General features: G+C 52.7%; 1 protein-coding gene across 1 annotated transcript in view; it reads left to right on the top strand.

Moving 5' to 3' along the window:
- RAB11FIP4 (RAB11 family interacting protein 4) overlaps positions 1 to 25,874 on the top strand; it is a 110,457-nt gene that overhangs the window by 8,203 nt on the left and 76,380 nt on the right. Inside the window, exons 2-3 of the mRNA XM_069482260.1 lie at positions 23,950 to 24,037; positions 25,491 to 25,579. Of these exons, the coding sequence (XP_069338361.1) occupies positions 23,950 to 24,037; positions 25,491 to 25,579 (177 nt within the window). The remainder of the gene's footprint in view (positions 1 to 23,949; positions 24,038 to 25,490; positions 25,580 to 25,874) is intronic.

The following is a 25,874-nucleotide window of genomic DNA, read 5'->3' on the forward strand; positions in this document are numbered from 1 at the left end:
CCCCATCTGTGCCTCCACTCCCCCGTCCAGCTGCCCTTTCAGCGTCGCCACCGTCATCTGTGCGCCCGTCACCCGCCCAGCCACCGCCGTCGGTGCTCGCTCTGCCCACCCACCTCCCCAGCCTCCCATCTGCCCACCCCCGCCTAACATTTCCTGAGCGTCTCTCATGCATGAGGCCTAAGCACAGACCCGGGGACGGGGACTGGCACAGTGACAAGTGGCTCCATGTGGTGACGGCCCAGGAAGGGCAGGGAGAGTGAGGACTCAGGCTGCAGCAGGGCGGGGTGGTGACCTGCAGGGAGCTCAGGAGCGGGGTGCTCTGCCTGGCTCGGGTGAGTTCTGGAGGGACAGCAGCGCCCCTGGCAGCACCTCCTGCCCCTGCGGAATTAGCTTTTGTGTCATTGCTCACTTCCCGCACAGGCCATTGTGTCCTTCCTGAAAGAAGCGAAAGCCCAGGTTGTTTTTACAGGTGCTCGTTATGAGGGGTGGACCTGCGTTTTCTATCTGGAAAGTGGAGCTCATACCTCTAGCGTGGGACTGTTTTGAGGATTGGAGATTTTATATGTGTGTTGTGTGACCTGGCATGGGGACTGATGGCTCCACTTCGTCAGCCCACCTCCTGCTCTGTGACCCATGCAGGCGTCCAGGCTGCCCCGGGCCACGAAGTGCACCTCTGCCCAAGGCTCGGGGCTCCCTCGTGCAAGGGCCAGAGTTCCTCCTGCAGCCACTGGGGAGTTTCCACGGACAGAGAGGAAAAGGGAGACCAAGGACCCGGTCACCAGCTTGCTGGCTGTTGTATTTCTCGTTCCCTTTCACCCCGGAGGATCTGAGAGGTGAAGTGACTCATCCAGGGTCCTGTAGTAAGTGGAGGAGCTGGGATTTGAACCCAGGTCTGTCTGGTTCTAAAGCTGCTTTCTTAGATGCCTGCACTTGGGGGTCCCAGGCCCTTAGGAAGTCAGGGGATGGGGAGAATGGCGCGCTGAGTTTCAGAAGTCTGGCAGTGGAGACACCCCAAATCCGAGGCTTCATCCGACTTTCTGAGCCCAGGGGGATCTGGGTTGGGGGGGAGCAGAAGTAGGGTCATGACCTGCAGGGCAGGTGGGCACTGCCAAGGGCCCTCCCATGGGCCAGCCTGGCACCAGGCGGGAGGGACGGCTGCTGTGGCGGGCATCAGGTGCCAGCGGGACCTGAGGTTTCAGAGCAGAGGGAGGCTGCCAGCGAACCACGCCCTGAATTATGCTGGCACCACTTCCTGTTCCAGTGGTGATTAAATGGCCCCAGGAGGCAGGTGTTTCTCTGGCTGCTCAGTTTCCTGCCAGGCACCCTGCTGTAATCCTGGGCTGCACGGGGTGGGGCTGGACAGGCTGGTTCTTCTGTGTCTCAAACTGGCCACTCGGCCAGCGCCTTGACCACACTCCCAGCTCCGGCATCCTTGGCCCGCGCTGCATTCGCCCCAGCCAGCCTTGGCCCAGGCCCACTCCCGCTCTCCGGCCCCTTCTCCACCCACTCGCTGCAGCATCCCAGCTCAGGCCGGCCCCTCCCAGACTCTCCGTGCCTTAGGGAAGAGGTTGGGAGCCGGGGGGCCCTGGCGGCAGGTGCACCTGGTTTGAGATCAGCTCTGCAAATTACTGCATGACTCTGAGAAGTTTCTTAACTTCTCTGTGCCTCAGTCTCCTCATCTGTAAAGTGGGGATATTGGCAATGTGTGTTAAACCCTTAATATGACAGGATTCCTTCCCTACTGTGGGCAGGGTTGGGGGGGGGGGTGCAGACTCAGAGAGAAACCTCGGTCACACCTGCGGGAAGGGCGGGGCTGGTGGCTTGCGCAGGTGTGGCTGGGGTGTGATGGGAAAGCCTTTCCAGAGGGGAGGCTGGGCTGTCTGGGACAAGGTCTGTGAGGGCAGAGGAAGGAGGGGGTGCCAAAGGACAGGCTCCACGCAGAGGTCCACCTGCTGGGAGAGAGGAGAGAGGGTGGGGAAGGGACTGACCAGGCAGCTTAGGTGTGGCGGCTGCATTTTGTCCCATAGGTGTTGGCATAAAATATTGAGGTTTAAGTAGAGAGGTGACGTGGCTCTGTGGTGTTTTAGACAATCCCTCCCCCCACCAGCAGTAATGTGGGTGGGGAAAAGGGGGCCAAGGTGGGAGGCTCCTGTCCTGGTCCAGGGGCAAGCAGAGGGGACCCCGAGGATGCAGAGAAGGGGAGGTCAGAAGGCGGCATCTGGGTGGTCCAGAGGGCGTCACAGAATCTGCCATGATTCCCGCCCAGGTGACAGGGTGATGGGGCCGAGCCCAGAGTGAGGATGACCGTCAGCTGTAGGGCATTCACACACCATCCCAGGTCACATGGCTCCGGGGCCTGCCCTGGCTCTCCGGAAGCCCTCCAAGGGCAGCTGCTCTTTATTTTTTTTATTTTTATTTTTTTTGAGACAGAGTCTTGTTCTGTCACCCCAGCCAGAGTGCAGCGGTGTCGTCATAGCTCACTGCAGCCTTCAATTCCTGGGCTCAATTCCTGGCCTGATCCTCCTGCCTCAGCCTCGTGAGTAGCTGGGACTATATGCGCGATACCTGGCTCATTTATTTTTCTATCTTTAGTAGAGACGGGGGTCTCGCTCTTGCTCAGGCTGGTCTTGAACTCCTGACCTCAAGCAATCCTCCTGCCTCGGCCTCTCAGAGTGCTAGGACTACAGATGTGAGCAAGTCTGGCACCTGCTCTTTATTTTAAAAACAAAAAAACTACCAAATGTTGTTGATTTACAAATTTAAACACCTGCATAGGGAAAGAAAGCTAACTAGCACTGAGCTGAATTTCTATACCGTAAAACCCCAGCCAGACCGTGCGGTGACCACACATGGTTATGATCAGTGAGCACGAGCTGTCTGGGCCCCTTTCCACCTAATGGTATTTGCTGTGCCCATGTCCCAGGCACCCGTCACTGTTAATGTCCGCACAGTGTTCTGTTCTGCCAGCACGGCTCACTGAACCCAGCCACCTGGTGGGGTACCTGGGCCAGCTGGTCACCCCCTGGCCCCCCAGCAGCCTCTGGGGGCCCAGCCCTGGCACTGACGCAAGTGGGGTATAGCCCAAGGGGTGCGGTGCTCCCCGGATGAGGCCGTCCAGAGGGTAGGGGATGGTGATCTGGAGCCGGGCTTACTGCTGAGGTCATGAGGGAGTCCTGGGCACCCCACGCTGGGTGGCCTTTCCCTCAGTGCCACTGCCTGTCCCCTGGGCTCTGCTCCCAGCCCAGGCACTCGGGGACTGGCCGTTGCTGTGGGCATCTCAGCACCCCTGGGCACTGCCAGGAGTCGCCTGCTGCCTCTTCCTAGACACTGAGGGGGTGTCTAGGCCCCACGCGTCTAGCCAGAGGTGGTGGCTTTTGGGCTTCTGGCCACCTCTTCTGGGGCCTCTGGATGTTCCAGTTTCTCTCAACCCACCTGTCTCCTCCTCTCTCCCTCCCCTGCCGCAAAGCCCGCCTGTCCCAGGCGTGACAGTGCCTGTTTCTCCACGGCCCTGTCAACACTAAGTATTATTTTAAATTTGTTTCTGCCAGTTTAATAGGTGTGTAATGGTGTTGCAAATTTGTTTACATTTTCATTTTTAATTGCTAATGAGACTGCATTTTTCCATGTTGTTATTTACTCTTGGTATTTCCTTCTGCATAAACTGTCATATCCATCTTTTTTTTTAGCACTTATCAGGGGAATTTTTATTTCAATTTTTATATTTTAAAAATCAGTTCTAGGCCAGGCACAGTGGCTCACACCTGTAATCCTAGCACTTTGGGACACCAAGGAGGGAGGATCGCTTGAGATCAGGAGTTCGAGACCAGCTTGAGCAACAGGGCAAGACCCTGTCTCTACAAAAAATAGAAAAATTAGCCAGACATAGTAGCATGTGCCTGTAGTCCCAGCTACTCTGGAGGCTGAGGCAGGAGGATCCACTTGAACCCTAGAGTTTGAGGTTGCTGTGAGCTATGATGAAGCCATTGTACTGTAGCCCTGCACCCCGTCTCAAAAATAATAATAATAAATTAGTTCTACATATCTTTTCAGTACTGTTGGTCATTTTTTCTTGCTCTATTGCTTTCTTTTTTCTGTTGATCATATTTTATGACTCAAAAGTTTTCTTACATTTGAATATTTCTTCTTTCTATTATATCTGTCTTATTTAAGTTTTACTCATTTGGAATTTATAATGAGGTTCTGTTAATAATTTGAATCTGTTTCTAAAATAAAACTAAATTCCATTAATCAGGTTTTTTCCACACTCTTTATTTTGTAAATATTCAAACAGAAAAGTTGAAAGAAGAGTATGACCCAGACACCCTGCACCTGAAGTCACCAATCGTTGACATTTTGCCACATTTGCTTTTTTTTCACTCTATGTCTTACCTGTCCACCTCCATACCTATCTGTCTGTCTGTCTCTCTGCCATCGAGCTCCTGTTTTGTTATTTTGTTTTGCTGAACCATTTTAGCTAAGTGGAAGACATCTTGACATTTCTCCCATAAATACTTCCAAGCATAGTAAGAACAAGGGCAGTTTCCTGACCAAGTTCAGCGCCATTGACACCCCCAAGGACTTCTTATTAATTCAACAATGTCATCTAATATTCAGTCCACACTCAAACTTCCCCAGTTGCCATACAGTGACGTTTCTGACAAGTCTGGGCCAGTTGTCCTGTAGACTGTCCTCTAATCTGGGTGGGTCTGACTGTTTCCTCGAGGTTAGATGCAGAGTAAACATTTTTGGCGAGGATAGGTGATGGCGTGTCCTCAGAGCATCACATAAGGAGCCACATCATGTGCATTTGTTCCGTTTTTGGTGATGCTGAGTTTGATCACTTGGTTAAGGTGGTGTCCCCCTGATCTCTTCAACACAGTGGTACGTTCCCCCTTTGTAATTACTAAGTGATCCGTGGGATCATACCTTGAGAGCATCAACACTTGGTTCACACAATGGCTTTAGCATCCATTGCTGTTCCTTACCTGTGTAAATTGCGTGGGTGGTTGCAAAACGGTGATTTTTCTAATTCTGTCATTCTTTACGCAGCACATTGTTCCGTAAAGAAGGTCTTTCCTTCACCCCCTTTCTGAGTGTCACTGTGGACTCGTGGCTTCTCATCTTTCCAGTGTGTTATAATCCATCGCCATCATTATTCTTTTTGATGCTCAAAGGTTTTTCTTGCTTTGTTTTTAATGTGACATTATAACATTTTGATTACTACTTGGAATAACATATTTTTTAATTGAGTCAAGACAACCATTATTACCTTTAAAAAAAATCTCTGAAATCCTTCACTATTTATGGATTTCAAAGTATGTAACACATGTTTCAGTGTCTTTAATTGGTATTGTGTTAAATCTATTAGAGTGTTACCATCTTTACTATATACTATATTTAGTCCTTCCAAAAGGAGCACAATATTAACATTAAAAATAAATGTCTTACAATTAGACTAAATTAATGTTAAATATTTAATGTGTTTTGTTACACTGAGGATGAAGTACTTTTTCCCATTGAATCTTTTTCTAGCTGCGTGTCACCAGCACGTATGAATACCATTGATTTGTGTAATTTTATCTCCTGTCTCACCAGTGGTATGAACTCATTTATTCTAGTAATTTTCCGGTTGGTTTCTTTGGATTTTCTAGGCAAGCCATCATATCCTCTTCAAAAGTAATCATTTTGTTATGTTTTCTGTTCTTATGAGTCCAATTACTTTTCCTTCCGAGATGGGAGCCGGCAGCATTTCTAGAACTAAACAGGGGTGGGCCCAGGAGAGATCACCCTGACTTGGGAGGGCGTGGAGTGAAGCGTGCAGGGACATTGGCCTGGGGCCCAGCTGCAAGTAAAGGAAAATAGTCCTGGGTAGGTCCCTCGGCTGCCACTGTGCTGGAGGGTCTTACATACATGGTCCCAAAGGGAGGGGTGAATCCTGCAAAGGTCAGGGCTGGCATTGCTGCTGGAGGTGGTGGCCTAATGAGGTAAGGGGCTGGCAAGAGGCAGTCAGGTGTCCTGGCTGTGGGTCGGGGGAGGATGGCTGGGGTGGAACTTGCTGGGCACAGACAGCCACAGAGATAGTCCTGGGTGGCCAGAAGCAGCCAGTGGGACTGAGGTTGATCCTGTCCCCTGCTGTGGTCCCCGCCCGGTTGGTGGAGCCAAGAGGTGTAAGAGTAGGTTGGGGCTGGCACAGGCAGGACCCCATCACCCTTTGTTTGTTATTTTATAAGTTGGAGTACCGGTAGCTTACTACCATTAAGTATCATGTTGGTGCTTGGGTTTAGATTTATATCCTTTAGCATATTAATAAAGGCCACCCCCTCCCCCCACCCCGTTCTCCTTTTGATAGAGTTTTGTTCAAGACCAGATGGTAAATTGTACCAAATGTCTTCCCAACATCTATTAAATGCTTTAATGATGCTTGCTATTTTCCCAGTTGATGCAAAGAGTTATGCTTGAAACGGTGCCTCTCTCATTGGCCAGGCCTGATCGGATGCCTGTCCTCGGAGGCAGGCCACCCAAACTACAGGGAATGGTTCAACTTTCCCAAAGGAAAGTCAGGGTGCACCCACCGGGTGAGGGGCAACATGACGCTGGGTGGAGAGAAGCTGCAGGTGTGCAGGACAGCCTGGCCTCTTAGCCTGGCAGGGACCCTCTATTCCCACCTTGCCCTGCAGGAGGAGGGAAGAGCATTCATTCCTGTGGCTTTTCTGGCAAGCAGACTGCGAGGATGAGGACACAGGGCTGGGTTTATGCACCTCTGTGCCTGCAGCACCCCACCCAGGATACAGTGCATAACAAGGGCACAGCCAGTGTTATTTGAATGACTGAGTGAATAAATGAAGTGCAAGGGGACCAGCCCAGATCCCAGGAGCCCTAGTTCTGCCTGGGCTCTGCCCTGAAATCATGTGATTTGTGAGCAAGTTCCTCTCTGTTCCTGGAGGCTGCCAGAGGAAGGTTTGGAAGGCAGGAGGGCTTTGTGGTCAAGGATCCAAATTCTGGGTGTGGATAGGTCAGAGTTCAGCCTTCCCATCTGCTGGCTCTGCGCCCACGGATAGGTCTCTTTACTTCTTTGAGCCTCATCTGTGAAATGGGGCTGCAACAGCGTTCCCCTCCCAGGGTGATTGTGAGGGTTCCCGAGAGAGTGAGGGCAGATGCTCAGCACAACACCTGGTGCGTCCTAAGCACTTTCTTCAGGGGCGTTGTTATGGGGACTCTGTGGCTTTAGGGACATTTAAGGGAGGGTGTTCTGCACTGGTCATAGACTATCTGGGGCTCTCGGTGAGGGCAGGGATAAGCATCCAAGTCCAAGGGGCCACTGGGATTGTGCTCCTGCGCCTGCTACAGCCACCGTGTGGGGGTGACGATGACGATGATGATGGTGGAGAAACACGTACAAGCACCTGCCACTGCACATACAGCAGGGGTAAATTGAAAGGGGGTGTCGCATAGCAGAAAATAGGGCAAGCTCTTGTTAATTCTGGCTCCGTCACTTTCTAGCAAGTCCTTAACCTTCTGGCCTCGGTTTCCTTATCCGTAAAATGCGGCCAATAATAGAAACTGCTTCATGAGCTTGTGACGTGTGGATGGATTAATGCATGTGAAGCGCACAGAGCAGCGCCTGGCTCAAGTGGCTGCTCATAAGTGTTACCGATTGGGCCTCATTGTCATTGTCATCATTGTTACTCTTACCCTAGCGAGCTCTCAGGCCGGTGAGGGGGCCGACGGGGGGCCGATCACAGCCGGGGAGGGGTTGTGACCGCTGTGGGTGACGGCACAGCCCTTCTGTTTCCACTGTTGCTGCTGGGAATAGTCCCACCGCCACCACCTCGCTGCTCTGACGCCAGCCTCAGGGGGCGTATGCCGGGGCCCTGGGTCAGGACCACCCCTGCCACGCCCCGCCTGGGTGAGGCCCTCCAGCCGCCCAGGCTGCATCCGCCTCCCCGGGTTTCATCATCACTATCTCCAGGGGAGGCCTTTGAGAATGCAGGTTCCAGGGCCCCCCTGGCTGCCAGCCCTGTAGAACTGTGTTGGCCCGACCAGGATGGGAATCTCCCCTTCTCCCTCCTCCCTCCTCCCTGTGCTCTGGGGTCGGAATGCCGCTGGCTCACACCGCGCTTTCCTGTCTCCTGACTCTCCTGAGCCTTGGTTTTCTGGTTTATTAAATGAGGCCAGTAGCCTCCCTTCAAGGGCCGGCGTGAGGGTAAATGCGGTGAAAGTGTGCAGGTGCCACGCGCCTCGGTCCCTTCTGGTGCCTGGGGCCCTCTCACACTGGTCTTCCTCCCTCCACCCCAGGCCTGCGATCCACTTCCTTTTGGGAAGAGGTTTAAACTATCCTCTGGCCTCTGCCTTTTACAGCTGCGCTGGCTGAAAACGAAATTTGCCTCTGCAAAGGGCTCCCTCTAAATGCCTGGACGCCCCTGACCCTGCTGGCTGGGCCCTGGGGAATTTCCCGCTGGCTGGGGGTGCCGGATGGGGGCCGGCCGCTCAGGGCTTCCTCCCAGGGGAAGGCACAGTTGCAGCAGAGAGTGAGGGGGCCAGAGGGCCTGAGACACGGCAGCCCCTGTGCCCGCGTGCTTCCCCTGGGTGGGGGCTCTGGGGGGGCTGCCGCCAGGCTGGGTAGCCGAGCCCACCAGCTTCTCCTCCACGTGGAAGCCGCCAGTCCAGGAATTGCCCCTCCCCAGGGGGTGCAGTAAGTGCTGGAAGCTGCCCCCAGGAGCTCGTGGCTGTGGGGCTGGGGTGAGTGGAGCGAGGTGACCGCATTCTCCAGAGGTGTCCACATGCACTGCCACCCTCCTCTCACCTGGATTCTGGTTTTGCTGTGGAAGTGGCCCATGTAATGGAAACCGTCTAACGGTGGCCGTGCCCAGGGCAGAGCGTCCCACTCTGTGTCCCGCCGAGGGCGGGAGGGAAGGTGCGGTGGCCAAGCGTGTTTGGAAGTGGCGCCGCCCTGTGCCTCACACTAGTCTGGGAAAGCCTCCAGCTGAACTCTGACTTGGGCTCCGTGTGTCTCATACTTAGTGATCTCAGAACACTGATTTCATGTGACACCTCATGCTCTCTAAGAAATGTCCTCCTGGTGACCTGGGCCAAGGAGCTCACCCTCTCTGGGTCCCCTGTAATCCCCGCCCTGCCCACAGTGACAACATGGGAACGGTCTGGGCCATGAAGGTCTCTGCTGCCCCAGAGCCTGAGAGGTCCTCTTGGCGTCCCCAGCCCTGGCTGGGCCTGGCCCAGGACATGTGCAGTAAACACCAGGGAATCCCGTGGGGTGGATGGGCAGGCGGGGTCAGGCCCTCTGCCAGGGCCACAGGCTGCGCAGCTCCCCTGAGATCCTTGTGAGGAAAGATGGGCCTGTTCCCCTACAGCCACCATAGGTGTCTGCCTGACGCCTGCCGGGCAACAGGGAAGGAGTCTGGTTCACACGGGAGCCTTAAGCCGGCAGAGGGGTCAGTGATAAGCCCCTGTGCACTGTTTTGCCCATGGTCAAGGGCTCTCAAATCCGCCACCTCCTTTAATCTCCATGTGACAGTATGAGGTTGGGGGTATTGCCTGCCCCATTTCCCAGGCGAAAAACCGGAGGCTCAGAGAGGTTGGGGTTTGCCAGGGTCTCAAGGTAGGTGTGAGAAAAGTAAGGCGGCTTCTCTCCTTTCCCTAGTTTAGAAATTCCGTAATGGGGTTCCCAGAACTAGTAGCCTGTCTCACCTGCCACCTTGTTGTGTTTACAGCAGCAACATTGGAATTTCTGTCTGGAGCCACCATCTTCTGCTTTCTTCCTGTAGCTAGACCTCGGTCCCCTGGAGGGCTGTGAGATGCCCTGGTTGGACTCCATTTGCAGGGCTGGGGGGAAGGCATTTCGGTTTGAGCTTAGTTGGTATGCCAGTGCCCAGGTGCTGGGCAGGTGTGGAGGGGGATGGGATGGATCGATTGGAAGAGGCAGGGTCCTGAGCTCAGGAGCATTCCAGCACCTGTAGGCCTGCACCTTTGATGAGCAGACATCCCCACTTAACGTTAAGTAACAAGTCCACAATCAACCGGAGCCCTGGAGCGAGCAGCACGTCTCGCACGACTCTGAGAATCAGAGATGTCAGCGGCAGGGTCAGAGGCAGGGGTGGATGCAAGCGAGCGACCCCTCCTTGGTGCTCTGAGCATTGCACCTCCCCTGCAAAAACAGTGTCCAGGGACAGGTGGCCCCTGCAGGGTGAGCTCCCTGCCCCCACGGCCAGGTCACCCCCCCAGAGGCAGGGACTGCCTTGGCCTCACCACCCACTTTCCTGAGGAGGGATTAACCCACATGTCCATAGGCCCGCCCCCAATCTTCCTCCCTGCCCTGGCACCCCAAAGTTCCAAGGGACATGCACAGGTTGGACTCCCTCTTGGACCCCTGCGTCAGAATTCTGGGAGGTCCTCAGAGGCCGGCTGGAACCTCGTCACTCCAGCAACAGCATCTCCCAGGAGCTGGTTAGAAAGGCAGTCTCAGGCCCCACCCCAGACCTTCGGAATCAGAATCTGCAGTTAAATGAGAGGCTGAGGAGTTTCGTGGCACTTGGGTGTCGGGGAAGCTCTGGTCTGGTCCTTGAGGAGCCCAGAGAGGGTATTTGCCCTGCCTCCCACCCCGAGGGGTGAGTAGGGCATTTCGTGCTCCTGTTCTTCCTTTCTGTAACCCAGCTGCCCAATCCCTTCTGGACTTCGCAGCACATCTGGGGCCTGACCTGCCCCAGCGGGCCCTGGTGTTGGCCAGGCGGCCGAGAGAGGGTGCCCCTGGGGCATGATGTGCAGAGGCCTGGTCACTGAAGCCAGAGCCTTCTCCCTTGAGCTCAGCCAGGGGCCACCCCATGTCCCGTCCCAGACGGGTTCCCTGCATCTGCCACCGTGGGGAGGAGTCAGCACTGCCACTGCCATCCTTGGAGACAGGGCGGTGCCATTAGTCAGAACAAATGGAGAAAAACCTTTTCTTGGCAGCCACCCGGCCTGGTTAGAGAGGGACCTGTGTCTGAGAGCCCTGGGGACACAGATTTGTGGTCAGGGAAAGCCCCTGGTGTGTCATCCCCAGCCAGCTAAAATCCACCTGGTGCCCCTCAGGCTCCTCACCCTCCACACCCCCTCCTACTGGGTGTTCCTCACCCAGGTGTCACGATTGTCCACCCAGACCCTTGAGGCGGGACCTGGAGGTCAGCCTCACCTGCCCCCACGTGGAATCAAGCAAGCCCTGCCATTGGCCTGGAAGATCTCCTCTCTGGTCCCCTCTCTGTCCCCTTCTCTGCACCAGGAACTTCTGTACCTTCCCAAACTGCAAGCCTGCTTTGTTGGGCCCCTACTAAAACCCCCACCCACCGGAGGAGAGTGTCCTCCCTGTTTGTCCCCCACGACTAGCCTCCCCCTGCTGTCCAGCCATTCAGAGCAGCTGATGGTTCCCCAACTGTCCTCCCTGCCTTGGCTCATGCCAGAGCCCCTCCTTCCTGAATCACTGTTCCCCACATCTGCTGTGTTCAGTTCCGCCATCCTGTAGGGCCAGCAGAACCACCACCTCCTCCAAGGCCCTTCCACGCCTCTCCCAGGCCCCCAGGCTCTCTGCCTCCTCCAGGCTCCCACTGTGAGGTTTGTGGGCAGCACCTCCTAGGGGGTTACATTATGATGGGTTCTATCTTATCTTCCCCCACAATGCTGTGAGCAATTTTTTAAAAGAATAAAAAGGCCAAGTGTGGTGGCTCATGCCTATAACCCTAGCACTTTGGGAGGCTGAGGCAGGAGGATCACTTAAAGCCAGGAGTTCAGGGCCAGCCTGAACAACATTAGTGAGACCCTGTCTTTACAAAATAATAGAAAAATTAGCCAGGTGGAGTGGCATGTGCCTGTAGTCCCAGCTACTCAGGAGGCTGAGGCAGGAGGATCACTTGAGCCCAGGAGTTTGAGGTTGCTGTGAGCTATGATGATGCCACTGCACTCTAGCTAGGGCAACAGACCAAGAGCCTGTCTCAAATATTCTGTCGAGAAATCCTCTATTAGTAAAAAAATATATATATATGAATGAATGAATGAATAAAAAAGATTTATTGTTTTTTTCCGTGACTTTAAAAATGATCCAATTCATTTTTGTAAATTCAACCGATTAAAAACTGTTGGAAGAAGAGGTACAAGGCCTGGCCAGCCCCTCACGTGGAGACAACCTGTGTTAGCAGCTCCCTGGCCAGCGTCTGTGCGTGGTCTGCCTATAAAAGTGCTCCTTTATCTCAAGCCTGCTCCATGTCAGCTGCCAGGCTGAGTCTCCACATGTCATTCCCCTTAAGTCCTAACACATGATGAGGCGGATGCTATTGCTCAGAGAGGTTGAGTCATTCACTCTCAGTCACACAGCTGGTAAATGGAGGAGGTGGGATTCCAGCCCAGCACTGTCTCTCTCCAGAGCCAGGGAGTGACATTATACTGCCCGTGGGCATGTGGCCGTACTAACAGTCATCTTCACACATGTATGTTATGCCCTAGGCTATTTTTATTACACTCAGAAAATACTCCAGGACCTCTCTCCCTTCCCTGGGAGCCTGTCTGTCTCCCCACGGGCCGGAGTCTGGCTGAGGAGCTGGGGAAACAGACAGACGGACAGAGGCATGCATAGGCCAGTCGGCTTCAGAGACCACCCAGGCTCCTGTCACTGTCATTCCTATTGAGACACAAACAAAGCCCTCGTGGGTGGCCCCAGGGATTCTGCCCGCAGCAGGCTCAGGCTGAATGAGGGGCTGCTTATGACATGCTGGCCATCTCATAAAGGAAGGCGTTTCCAGCTGTGGCCAGAGGAGAGAAGCTTCCCAGGGGGCAGTGGCCTGGGTGCCCTGTGACTGGGCCACCTGCTGGCCGGCCCTTCTGGATGCCTGGCCGCCCAGGTGACAGGCACCCAACGCCACACAGCCCCTCTCCTCTGTGCACTGAGCGCTTCACTCATGAAACCGCCCTCCTGTCACCCCCCAGGGGCCCTCCGGCTTTGAGAACCAGGAACCAACACAAAATGGCATAAATGCTGAGAAAAATGTATCCTTTCTTCTGACACAAGGGTCCAAGGCAAGGCAGCTGTGGGCTGGTGCCTTCAGGAGCTCCGTGGCATCAGCCAGAACCCAACCCCTTCCACTGAGCTTCCCCCAGGCAGGCCCCCGAGATGCAGTCCCCTCTCCCAGAGGGGAAGAGGGAGGGGACCCCTTCCTGCGGATGGTCCTTCTCCCCCATCAAAGACAAAAGCTGCCTGCAGGTGTCTCCCCACGTCTCATTGGCCAGAGATGTATAACGTGCCTTTGCCTAAACCAATCACTGGCAAGGGGCATGAGCCTACCTGACTGGCTTGGTCCAATCAGAACTCATGTCCCAGAGGCACCTGGTCAAACAGGAGGTAGGCACCTGGACCACACCTGGGCAGCAGAGAGGTGACTGGCAAAATCGCTACATCAGTGCTTGTCATTATTTCTTGAGTTTACAGAAGAGGGGAAGTAAAAGGCTCAGAGAGGTTGAGTAATTCCCCAGGGCCACACTCAGGTCCCCAAACCATTTGCTTGGTCCCTGGCGAAGCTGCATTGGATGGAGACATTTTTCTCCCGGCCCTTTACTCACACCTATTTCTCTACCCAGGTGTCCTTCTCTTCCTCCTCACAAGCCCCACGCCTACCCCGGACGTCCCTGGGAGAACACTACAATCATAGGGACTTCAGCTGGAAGAGACCTTCAAGATTAATGTTATCCAGTGTTCTCCAAATGGGGAAACTGAGGCCCAGAGAGGGAAAGGGGCTCACCAAGACCACTCAGGGACACAGTTGATGGTGTTGCTGGGGGTGAACTTAGGGCCAAGGAAGCACAGGGGTCTTAGAGACCACTCTGCTTTATCACCTCAACCCCCGCTGCAGGGCAGTCTCCGCAGCCTCCCGCCCACTGGTGGCCCACCTCTGCCTGCTCCTCCCGGGATGGAGGCTCCCTCGAGCCCTCTCTGTGCACCTTTTCCACCTGACACCTCATGGCACTCTCCAGGCTCCACTGTCCTTTACTATAGTCTCACTGGGTCCTCACGGTGGTCCCGTGAGCTGGTCGGAAGTGCACTGTAGGTACGACAACTGAAGCCCAGAGGGTAACACGACCCGACCAGGGTCACACAGTGAGCACATCATGGAAGCCCAGGCACAGCTGGCTTTACTGGCGTGCGACCTGTGCAGCCACGCAGGGTGTAATGCTCTGCAGTTGCCATCCTGAAATTCTTGGTAGTTTTTGAACAAAGGGCCCGGCATTTCCACTTTGCACTGGGCCCCACAAATCACGGAGCTGATCCTGCGCCCAGGGCTCCCGACTCCTGCAGGGTGCTGTCCAGGACGTGCTCTTCCCCATCTGCCTGGGGCCTACCCAGGGCAGGTCTGACTGATTCCGTGGGACTTCTGGAGAGTGAGGGGTCATTAGGGATGGACAGCAGGATAGACAGGCACTTCCGCCTGGGGTGTGAGGACTGGCAGGACCCGCTTTGGAAATCCCCCCTCATCCCTCCTCTCAGGCTGGCTTTGCTGAAGCTCCTGCCTGGCTCCTCCTCCCCTCCTGAGTATTAATGGGGAGGGCCAGTGGCCTTTGTCCTGCATGGGGGTGGGGGCTCCAGCATACAGGGTCCCATTGTGTCCCTGAGGTCAGGCAGCTGGCCAGCCTGGGACAGTGGATAAACAAGCAGCTGGAGCATTTCGCCCTGGGGCCCAGCGGAGGGCCACAGCCCCCTGGGGTGGCGGGAGGAGGGACTCAGGAGAAAACAGCCAGGAAGAGGGACAGAGGCAGTGGGAGGGAGTTGGTAGGATTCCCACCCTACCTGCCATGGGGGCTGCTCCACGGCTGCTGGGAGACCCAGGAGTGAGGCATGTGAGGTGCTTGCAGTGAGCCTGGCCCCTGGCCCGCGCTCTGCCCCTGTGAGGGGCAGTTGTTCCTCTGGTTGCTGTTAATTCAGGACAAAGGGCAGCAGCCTGGGCCTGGCCTGTGGTCTTGTTGTAATAGATTCTTCACATATGTATCTCTCAGATTCAATTTGCTAATATTCTGTTGAGGATCATTGTATCTGTGTTCATGAGGGATATTGGTCAGTGGTTTTCTTACACTGCCTTTGTCTGGTTTTGGTATTAGGGTAATGCTGGCCTCATAAAATGAGTAGGAAAATATTCTCTTCTGTTTTCTGGAAGAGAGTATGTAGGATTTATGTATATTTTCCTTAAATATTTAATGAAACTATCTGGGCCTGAGTTTTTTGGAAGGATATAAACTATGAAATTAATTTTTTTTTTTTTTTTTTCTTAATTCTTATTTCTATTTCAGTCCTGGTCTCAATGAAATTAATTTCTTTAATAGCTATCAGACTATTCAGATTACCTCTTGCCCAAGTTTTGGTAGTCTGTGTCTTTCAAAGAATTGATTCATTATTTCATTTAAGTTGTAGAAATTATGTGCATAGTGGTGTTCATAATGTTCCCTTATTACCCTTTAAAGTCTCTATGACTAATGATAACTCTGCTTTCATTTCTGATATTGTTTTGTTGTTGTTGTTGTTGTTTTGAGACAGAGTCTCATTCTGTTGCCCGGGCTAGAGTGCCATGGCGTCAGCCTAGCTCACAGCAACCTCAAACTCCTGGGCTCAAGCAATCCTTCTGCCTCAGCCTCCCGAGTAGCTGGGACTACAGACATGCGCCACCATGCCCGGCTAATTTTTTATATATATTTTTAGTTGTCCAGATAATTTCTTTTTTTTTTTTTTTTTTGGTAGAGACGGGGGTCTTGCTCTTGCTCAGGCTGGTCTCGAACTCCTGAGCTCAAATGATCTGCCCGCCTTGGCCTCCCAGAGTGCTAGGATTATAGGTGTGAGCCATCACACCTGGCCTCTGATATTGTTAATTTATATCTTTTCTCTCTCTCTCTCTCTCTCTCTCTCAGTCTGGTAAGAGATGCATCAGTTTTATTAATTTTTTTTCAAAGAATCAGGTTTTGGGTTCATTGATTTTTCTCTACCATTTTCTGTTTTAATTTTATTGATTTCTGCTCTTTATTATTTCTTTCCTTCTTTTCCTTAACAGTAAATACCATTATTAATTTTTAGTTTAATTTATTTATGGTCAGAGCACATATTTTGTATGATTTCAATTTTTTAAAATTTGTTAAGGTTTATTTAATGGTCCAGGATATGTTCTGCTTTGGTGAATGTTCTGTGTGCACACGAAAAGAATGTGTATTCTGCTCTTATTGGATGGCCTGTCCTATAAATGTCAATTAGGTTAAGCTGGTTAGGGATGGTATTCAGGCCTTTTAGATCCTTGGTGAGTTTCTATCCAACTAGTTCTATTGGTTACCAAAGAGGAGTATTAAAGTCTTCAACTATACCTGTCAATTTGTCCATTTCCCTTTTCAGTTTTATTAGTTTTGCTTTATGTATTTTGAAGTTCTGTTGTTAGGTACATGCCCATTTAGGATTGTTACGTCTTCTTAGTGAGTTGACCCTTTTATGTAATGTTCCTCTGAATCCTTGATAATTTCCCTTGTTCAGATTAGATAATTTCTATTGTTCTATCGCTGTTTTTCTGTCATCTCTGTCATTGATCCCATCTAGTGAATTTTTTATTTCAGATATTATATTTTTCAATTCTAAAACATGTATGTATTTCTTTTTTTCTAGCTTCTGTTTTACTGCCGAGAATTTCTATATGTCCATTTATTTCAGGAGTGTTCACTTTAATTTCATGGAGCATGCTTATCATAACTGCTTTAAAGTCTTTGTCTAATAATGACAACATCTGGGTCATATTGAAGTTGGTAGCCGTCTATAGTTGTCTTTTCTCTTGTACACCATTTTCAGATTTTCCTGTTTCTTTGTATGTCAGGTACTACTGGATTGTGTTCTGGACATTTTGAATATCATGAGACTTTGAGTCCTGTTAAAATCCTCTGAAGAATGTCAGTATTTTTGTTTGTTTGTTTTTCAATAGGGAAACCAACCCAGTTAGGTTGAAGCCTCAGATCCCAGCCTGCCCTCTGTGAGCTGTAGTTTCACTGTCAGTTGAGTTTTCAGAGCCTCCACTGTGCTATTTGGATTCACCGCAAGTATGGACACTCCAAGGCCAGTGTGTTCAGTCCACACTGTAGTTCGGTCCTCTAAGCCTTTGGTGTGCTATTTTGGTTCAGTTCTATGTGTGTGCAGCTCAGACACCCTTATGGGATCCCATTCTCGTGCTCCCTCCTCTCTGTGATCCTGCCCCATCTATCTCCCAGGGGCCTTTTTTCCTAGTTTTTATTTCCAGACAGAAAGATTTTTCCTCTCTCAGAGTTTTAGATCCCCCTGTATGACTTCTGTGGCTGCTGCCACCACCCAACTTTGGGATTGGGACATGCCTTGTGGGGAGAGGGCTGGGAGAGAAAAAAGACCCAGGGCATTTCTCCCCCTCTGTTTGCCAGACGGGCCCCCTTCCCTGGCTTCTCACCCGAAAGAGAGTTTCTTTGGGAGCTTTTTCTCTTCGCACCTGCTGCACAGTTTTGGGGTTTGGGCTACCTGAGTCTAGGTGGGAAAATATGCAAAGGAAAAATAAGTCAGAAAACTTACCACCATATTCGTTTTCAAGTTTTTGTTTTTCTCCCCAATTCACCTTCTGCTATTCACTTTTCAGAGTCTTTGTGTAGTTTTATGTCTTCTGTCCAGGGTTTTCGGTTGTCATCAGTAGAGGAGATGGCTGTCGTGTGCTTACTCCATCTTAACCAGAACCGGGCGGCCTCTTTGGTTTTTAACATTGGCATCTAATTGACAAATTTTAAGTCTGTCTACACACCACGTCTGTGATGCTAGCTGGCGACCTCTGCTTCAGCGACACAGCATGTTGAAATTAATTTTTCTTTTAATATTCAAATTCTTAAGCAAGGGATCCTTGTACCAATGCCCATTTGTTTACATGAAAAGAGAGCAGAATACAGATTTATTCTTTCTCTGGTCAGAGCAAACCCCTAAACTTGTGATACCAATAATAGTTATTGTAATTACTTTGATAGAAATAATAACAATTTTTGGCTGAGAGCATGAACTCTGGGGCCAGGTCACCTGTGTTCAGCTGCATCCTACTAGCTGTGGGACCTCAATCCTGCATGACTTAGCCTTTCTATGCCTCAGTTTCCTCATCTGTAAAATGGGAATAATAGTGGTGTCTACTTCCCAGGTGGTTGTGAGGGTTAAATAAATTCATCTGTATAGAGTGCTTAGAACAGTGCCTGGCACAAAGGAAGAGTTGCTAAGCGCTTGCCTGGATTAATAGCAGAAATGGCTAGGGTTTATTAGGCACCTCGCCGTGTAGACTGAGTCTCACAACGGCGAGATGAGCCCGCCTAGCTCCCTTGTTCAGACGAGGCAGCTGAGGCCTCAGCAAGGCACAGGGCTTGCTTGGGTCTGCCTGGCCTGCAGATCTGGAAATTAGGGAGGCGTAGATGGCTGGGCACAGGCTCAGGGAGGCTCTGGCTGGTAGTTCATCAGAGAACAGCGGCAACAAAGCTTTTAACATCATCTGGGCTGAGCTAGAAGAGATGTGACCCATGGGGACCGAGTGGGGGCAAAAATCAGCGTGAAGAGAAAGGCAACAGAAATAGAAGGGGAAGCCTGGTAATTGAGTGGCCCAGAAAAGGAAAGATCAATATTTCACTGCCAGTGAAACAGCCGATTTCCCTGGCAGCAAGCGCAGGCCAGCTGTGTGCGCCTTGGCAACGGCAGCTGCTCCCGGGGCGCGTGCCAGGCCCGCCAGCCGTCCCCTCCGCGCCTGTGGCCCAGGCTCGCCACAAAGGCCATGTGGGGGTGGTCATTTGCTGTGTGACCTTGAGCAACCCCCACCCCCCGGAACTTGGCTTCCCTGTCTATGAAATGAGGGTGACCTGGCATCCAGAAAGGTCGAGACTCTTCGTGATCAAGGTGGGGTCCCAGCCACAGTGGGTAAAGCTTCGCTGATACGGGGGCCCAGGGGGCTGAGCCAACACGTCAGTGCAAACAGCCCGTGAGCCTACCTGGGCCCAGGTGAGCTCGCCCACGTGCGGAGGTGCAGGAAGGCAGCGGGGAGCTGTGGCTGTTTATCTGGAGTCAGCGAGACCTGGGTTCAAGAGTTACCACTGTGGTGCTTTGTCTAAATGTCTTACCCACTCTGAGCCCCAGAGTTTCCTCAGCGTTCAATGGGGGCTATCATAGTAGCTAGTATTAAGATTGTCGTGGGGATTAAATGAGACTACGTGCACCCTGAGGTTCCATGGCTTGAATTGATAGTAACCAGCATGTGTTGTCATACTGATTTTACGAGGGTCCTGACTGCTTTCTAAAGGGCGGGACGGGAGTGCACATGGCATTTGCGTGGCCACTACTCTGGGACTGCTGCTCTTTGAAGAGCCCTGTGGGAGCAGCTGTAGAAAAGCGAGGTCACAACCCAAGGGGTGCCCCCAGCTGCAGCCAGGGACTGTGCAGTGGCCCTCAGGACCCCGTCTGTCTGCCTGTCATCAAACAACCCCAGCCCACCTCTGTTCCAGGCGGGCTTTCCTGGAGGCAGAGGAGGGGACAGCCGGCCCACCGTCATCTCCCAGCCCCGGGAGGTGTGGACTCAGGGCTTTCAGGATCTGAATCCATACGCTGCTGCCTCTTAGGTGGGCTTGAGTTGGGGTTCCTCACCAGCCACTCAGCACTCTGTGACAGTCCCCACCCCAGACTTGCATCAGAGCTCTTGACCTTGGAGAGGACTGTAGGGTCAGCACAGGAGGCTGGGGGGTTAGGGTGCCCCTGGCCCCTCCCTGCGTTCACAGATGGCCTGCAGTGCCAGTGGAGAGAGGGCAGGAGGAGAGGAGGCGGCTCGCCAGCTAGGGTGGTGGGTGGGCTCCCCACAGCCCCGCAGGTGGCACCTGGACCTTGCTATTCTCAGAAGCCACGTCATTGCCCGGCAGTGTCAGAGGCGGCCATGGGTTGGGGGAGGGGGCAGGCCCAATGCTGAGGAGGCTCTGACCGGGCAGGAGTTGGCAAAAAGCCACCTTCCTCCTTCACTGAAATTTTGCAGGCCTTTCCCGAATGCCCACTAGGCACCAGGTTCAGGGAGTCACAGAGAGGACGGTGTGCAGCCCCTCGGCCCGTTCCTCACCCCAAGACTCCCACCAGAGTGGGCAAGCAGGGTCGGCTGGAATAGCAGTACAAGCACAGCGCCACCAGGCTTGGGCAGGGAGGAGATGGCTGTGGCAGGGGCTTTCTGGCCACTGCCCGTCTTCCAAAACCTGCTGGCACAGCCCCATGGTGCCAGGCCACTGGCAGTGACCAGAATTCAGTCCCCTGCTGCAACTGCCACGCTGTGGGCACGCAGGAAAAACGTGGTCCTTAGGAACAGAGGAACCCCCAATGTGTGGCTGGGCTTCAGTGCATGTGACGGGCGGTGTGGGGTGCGGGGCAAGTCTGCCTGTAACCGCGTGAACAGTGACAACAGTGACAGTGAGCCCTTCCCACGTGCTGCGCTCTGCAGTTCCCCAGTGCTCTCGCATCCATCATCGGCAGCCCGGCCTGAGAGGATTCTGGAAAGAGCTGGGCCTGGCCCGGCTGTGCTGTAGATACTGATGGTGGTTATTAGGGGGAGGGGCACGGGGCCTGATGCGTGCAGAGTGTGTGCACGTGTGTGTCCGTGTGACCGTGTGTGGTTGGCCAGGGGGACCCGCAACTGCCACCATCAGCCCCCAGCAGGGTGCCCAGATCATAGCAGGTGCTTAGTCATTGGTTGTTGAATGAGTAAATGAATGAGTGATGTTTGCGTGTGTGCTGTGGAGGGACTGCCACTAAGGTGTAGGTTGCTTTAGAAGCAGGATTCTGGAAGAAATGTCAAGAAGCTGAAATTCAGGCGTTGGAAATTTCAGGGGGAAAAGTGGCTCCAAATTAATTTAAAAAGATAGTTCTTACAAAATTGGCCATTGCCAAAAACTAGGAAAAATACCCAGGGCTTGCAAGTTTGAAGTCGGTTACCCTGATTGAAGACTAAATTAAGATACCTTTACAGAGAACAATTTGGCAACTATTATCAAAGCCTTAAAAACGTCAATGTTACCCCCATAATATCCGGGTAAAAAATAAATAAAAAATAAATAAATAAAAATAAATAAATAAATATATATATATATTTAAATAAAAAATAAATAAATAAATAAAAAATAAAAAAATAAAATAAAAATAGAAACTTAAATGTTGTTCCTTTGTTCCTTCTCCACTCCTACTTGACCAGCCTAAACCACCCTCTCAAAAAACTAAATGTTTTGTAGAGCCATTTATGTGTATTCAACAGCTATTTATGAAGCTCCTTCTCTGTGCCAGTCATGGTGCAAGGTATACAGTGGTGATCAAATCAGACATGGTTTTTGTGCTTAGAGAGCTGACTTTGTAGAGGGAAGATGTAATCAAATTACCACACAAACATACAATTATCTGAAAGAAAATGAAGTAAGGAAAGCTAATGCTTTCTTCCCTGGCGTCGGGGGATTGTACTCATACCTGCTAAAGGTCAAACCACAGGATGTCCCCGTAGACTTAGATAAACAACTAAAGTCAGTATCTGCCAGCCTTCGGCATCTCTCAGCTGGGAGTACCCTGATTAACCAATCACAACAGGTTTGCAACTGAGGATTTCTGCCCGGCCAATGAACTGCCTCCGACAACTTTTTGTGGAAATCCCCTATAAAAAAACCTCTCTTGCACTTACGGGATACCATTCAGGACTGCCCTGGTTCAGTGCACCCCAATTGTAATTCTTTGTTCCCCAAATAAATGCTGTTGCCTTTGACCTCTGTGTCAGTCCTTTTTTAGTTAGCAATTGAAAAAATGCAACAAGTAGTTTGAAGGAAAAGGATAGGATGCTAAAGACATAGTAGCAACAGGATGGTCCCTAATTAGATGGGGTGGTCAGGACAGGCCTGTCTGGGGGAGGGACATTTAAAAGAGGGACAAAGGGAGACCCAAAGGATGAACAGACATGGCCAGATGATAAAGGGAGGACATGCGTTCACGATGTCGAGAACGGCATGTGCAAAGGCCCTGGAGCAGAAAAGAGCTTGAGGGGCTGACCCGAGGCCAGCGTGGCTAGAGTGCAGTGAGTGGTGGACGGGGTGGCAGATGAGGCAGAAGGGACCAGATCATCAGGGCCTTTCTTATAAGGCATGTTTCAGAGTTTGGATTTTATCCTAAGTGTGACGGGAAGTCACTGGAAGGTTTTAAGCAGAGGAGTGGGTGGCAGGATCCAATTGGAGTGGAGGCTGCTTTGGAAGAGGCTGAGAGTGGAAGAGGGTAGGTGCATTAGGAAACTTGCATGGTCCGGGAGGGAGAGGATGATGGCTGTGACCAGGTGGGATCCCAGGGGTGATGTAGGGGGGAAGGTGGCTTTGGGATACAGTAGGTGTGGATTGGATGTGGGTGAGAGGAGCAGTCCCAGTGATGCTGGAGAATCACGCAGTGGCAGGGAGGGAGGAAGGGGCCACGGAGTGGGGGGTTTGAGTGGGTGGTAGTGGGCGGGGTGATGACTGGGTTGACCACGGGACTCAGTGCCCGAGGTGAGACGTGGGGCAACAAGGAAGCCAAGAATCTGAGAGGCCAAGGGGTCGACGGGCCGTCCACACAGCGGCAGAAACCCCCAGAGATGAGTTATAACAGCAAACAGTTGGAAATAACCGAAATGCCCAACTGTTAGGGGTGGTGAAGTAAATTACGGTGTATCCACCGGGCAGAGTATGTTATAACTGCTAACCCTGTGGGTTGCACACACCAGGCAGCACGGAAAAGTGTTTCTGATGTACTTACTGTTACGTGGGGGAGAAACTCCCCAACATCGGGAAGGGCTAACTCATTTGGGAACTTATTTCCTTAGTTATTTTTAGCACTTGTTATTGAAGTACAAGGCACTGACAGAACAGAAAAGTAAACCAGCCACGAGTGTCGGTGAGCGTTCACCATGTAGCCGGCGCCAGATCATGAAACAGAGCATGAGCAACAGCCCAGAAATGCCCCTGGCGTGTCCCCTGACAACATTCTACAGTCAGGGCCACTGTCTTCACCATACCTGGTTTTGCCTGAAGCCTCAATTTGGAATTTTAAATAATTTACACACCTGTGACATAATCATTCCCTCCCTGTTAGCCAAGGGGAATCTGACCAGGGATCTCAGAACTACAAAATAAAACATTTTTAAATGTGGTTACAATTACATCTTTTGAAAGAAAAATGGGAAACAGTGGGGTTTCTAGATCTTTTGCAATGAGTGTGTGTTAGTTCTGTGTGAAAGAAAGCACTGCTTGGCCGGGCGTGGTGGCTCACGCCTGTAATCCTAGCACTCTGGGAGGCCGAGGCGGGTGGATCGCTCCAGGTCAGGAGTTCGAGACCAGCCTGAGCAAGAGCGAGACCCCGTCTCTACTAAAAAATAGAAAAAAATTATATGGACAACTAAAAATATATATATAGAAAAATTAGCCGGGCATGGTGGCGCATGCCTGTAGTCCCAGCTACTCGGGAGGCTGAGACAGGAGGATCCCTTGAGCTCAGGAGTTTGAGGTTGCTGTGAGCTAGGCTGACGCCACGGCACTCACTCTAGCCTGGGCAACAAAGTGAGACTCTGTCTCAAAAAAAAAAAAAAAAAAAAAGAAAGCACTGCTTTAAAGCTCGGCAGGCACTGCTGTGCCTCCCACGTGCAGTCTCTGGGGACGGGCTTGGAGCAGGAACTTGGCAACCCCCAAGCCCAGGCTCAGGAAGGAGCCGGCCGTGGCCTTGTTTTTCCCCGCTCCTGCTGTGTGTCCACCCGAGGAGAATAACGCGGCCCCGGGGTGAGTGGGAGGGTTGGGCGCTGGTGTCTTCTCCGCTCGGTGGCCCGGCCTTCCCTCCCTCCATCCCAGCCTCCCCGCCCCAGCTGCCGGAGCCTCACACTCGTCCCTCCTTCTTTCCCACAGGTAGAAAAACTTGTGAAATATCTGGATCCCAACGACCTGGGGAGAATCAACTTCAAAGACTTTTGCCGAGGAGTGTTCGCCATGAAAGGTGAGACCTGTGGGGCGGGGGTCCTGGGGGGCTCTCGGGTCCTTACAGCTGGGGAGGCCCCACAGTGGGCTCCGGCCATGGCCACCCAGGGTGGCAGGTGGGAAGGGGCTTGGGCTCCCACAGCTGTCCCAGCCGTGGGGGCTGTGGGTCTCGCTGAAGCCCTGCCCCAGCCCCACACCCAGAGCCAGGGAGGCCCGCACCGCACGACGGTCCTTCCTGCCCTTCCTGCTATCTGTCCCCCTGGGGAGAAAGGATCCCTCTTCCTTTTCCTCCCTCTCCCCCTCTAGGATGACCAAAGTCCTGAGAGCTTTCCCAGGACCAGCTTTAAAACCAGGACCGTTCTGGGCAAACCGGGACGGAGCCATCACCCTTTCTGCCTCCCGCCTTCTCGGTTTCCTTTATCGTCTCCTCCCTGCTCTCTCCTCCTCCGAACTCCTCCTAATTCCTTCCTTTCTTCCCTGCCCCCCTCTTTAAGGGAGTAGTATGATATCCCTCTCTCTCTTTTCCCAAATTCAAAGGCCCGTTGTGAGAAACCCGCAGGAGTCAGAACATGGCTGAGCTTGCTTACAGTGTACTAAGCTGTTCTTCTGAGACGGTGGCTCAGGTCACCGGCCAGGTGGATTGCTGAGGCCTCCCCACTAGCTGCAAAGACAGAAGTCACTTCTAGACATCCCAAGGCATCCTGTTATCTCCGGAGGAAGCCATGGTTCTCCGTCTGTGTGGGTCAGATCAGGATGAACCTTCTCTGTGGGGTCCCCTGAGTTCCGGGCGGGTGGGACGGGGCAGGAATTACTTCAGTGAAGATGAGGGGTAAAGGGCAGGGGGAGAAGTCGGGGACATAGCACACAGGCCCCCAGTAAAGGTTTTCCGGATGGACTTGTTTGATCTTTGGGCCACCACAGGTTGCACCTGCCACGTGCCTGTCCCAGGTGCTTTGCCGGTTTTAACTCCTTTGTCCAGTATAACTTGGGGCATTTGCTCAGGAGCCCAGGAGGGAGGCCGCCTGTGTGACTGTGTCAGCAGGAGCTAGAGGCGTCCTCAGGGGGGTCCTATCCTGGACGTTCGGGGGCTTGCAGGACTTGGGGGGAGCGCTAAGCCCAAGGGAATGGGTGTGTGCGGAGTCCCTGTGGGCCAGGCGGGAGTATTGTCCTATCTCCCTTCCTCTGGGAGTCCTCCTTGAGTGCCCCTGTCCCAGGCTGCCCTCCGAATCTGAGAACCTCTTTTCTGTGTGTTCTTTGTTGGGCTAGGCCCGGTGGACGGGGGTCTCGAAAGCAGGGTCCTGTTGCAGCTCCCTTTGCCATGTCCCCACAGCCTCGTGCTCCATCCCTGCCTCGCGGAGACTCAGGCCACCTGTCTCCCCTCAGGCCCCCCCACGCCATGCCTATTGGAAGCAGACCAGCTGAGCCAGGCTGGGGCTCAACCCTTCACTGTCTGTCCGTCTGTCCACCTGCAGGGTGCGAGGAGCTGCTGAAGGACGTGCTGTCCGTGGAGAGTGCGGGGACGCTGCCATGTGCGCCAGAGATCCCAGACTGTGCGGAGCAGGTAAGGAGAGGGTGGCCTCGGGGGCCTGGCCCTCCTTGGTCTTCTTGCCTTTGTTGCACCTTTTTTCAGTATCTGGGAGGACCCAGAACCTCCCTCTGAGGACCTTCTGGCATCAAAGTGAAGAAGTTTTAGAACAGGAGCACCGCAGCCCCCCGGGAAGCCCCAGCAGGGCGTGTATGAGCTGGAGGTCCTCACAGAGCATCTTTACTCCCCTCCATGGCACCGAGGAGGAACATTCCCAGACAGGGAAAGTGACAGACAGGGCTAGAATTCCTTTTCCACTGCACCATAACCC

This window comes from Eulemur rufifrons, chromosome 9 (assembly GCF_041146395.1).
Source record: "Eulemur rufifrons isolate Redbay chromosome 9, OSU_ERuf_1, whole genome shotgun sequence".
Taxonomy (NCBI): Eukaryota; Metazoa; Chordata; class Mammalia; order Primates; family Lemuridae; genus Eulemur; species Eulemur rufifrons.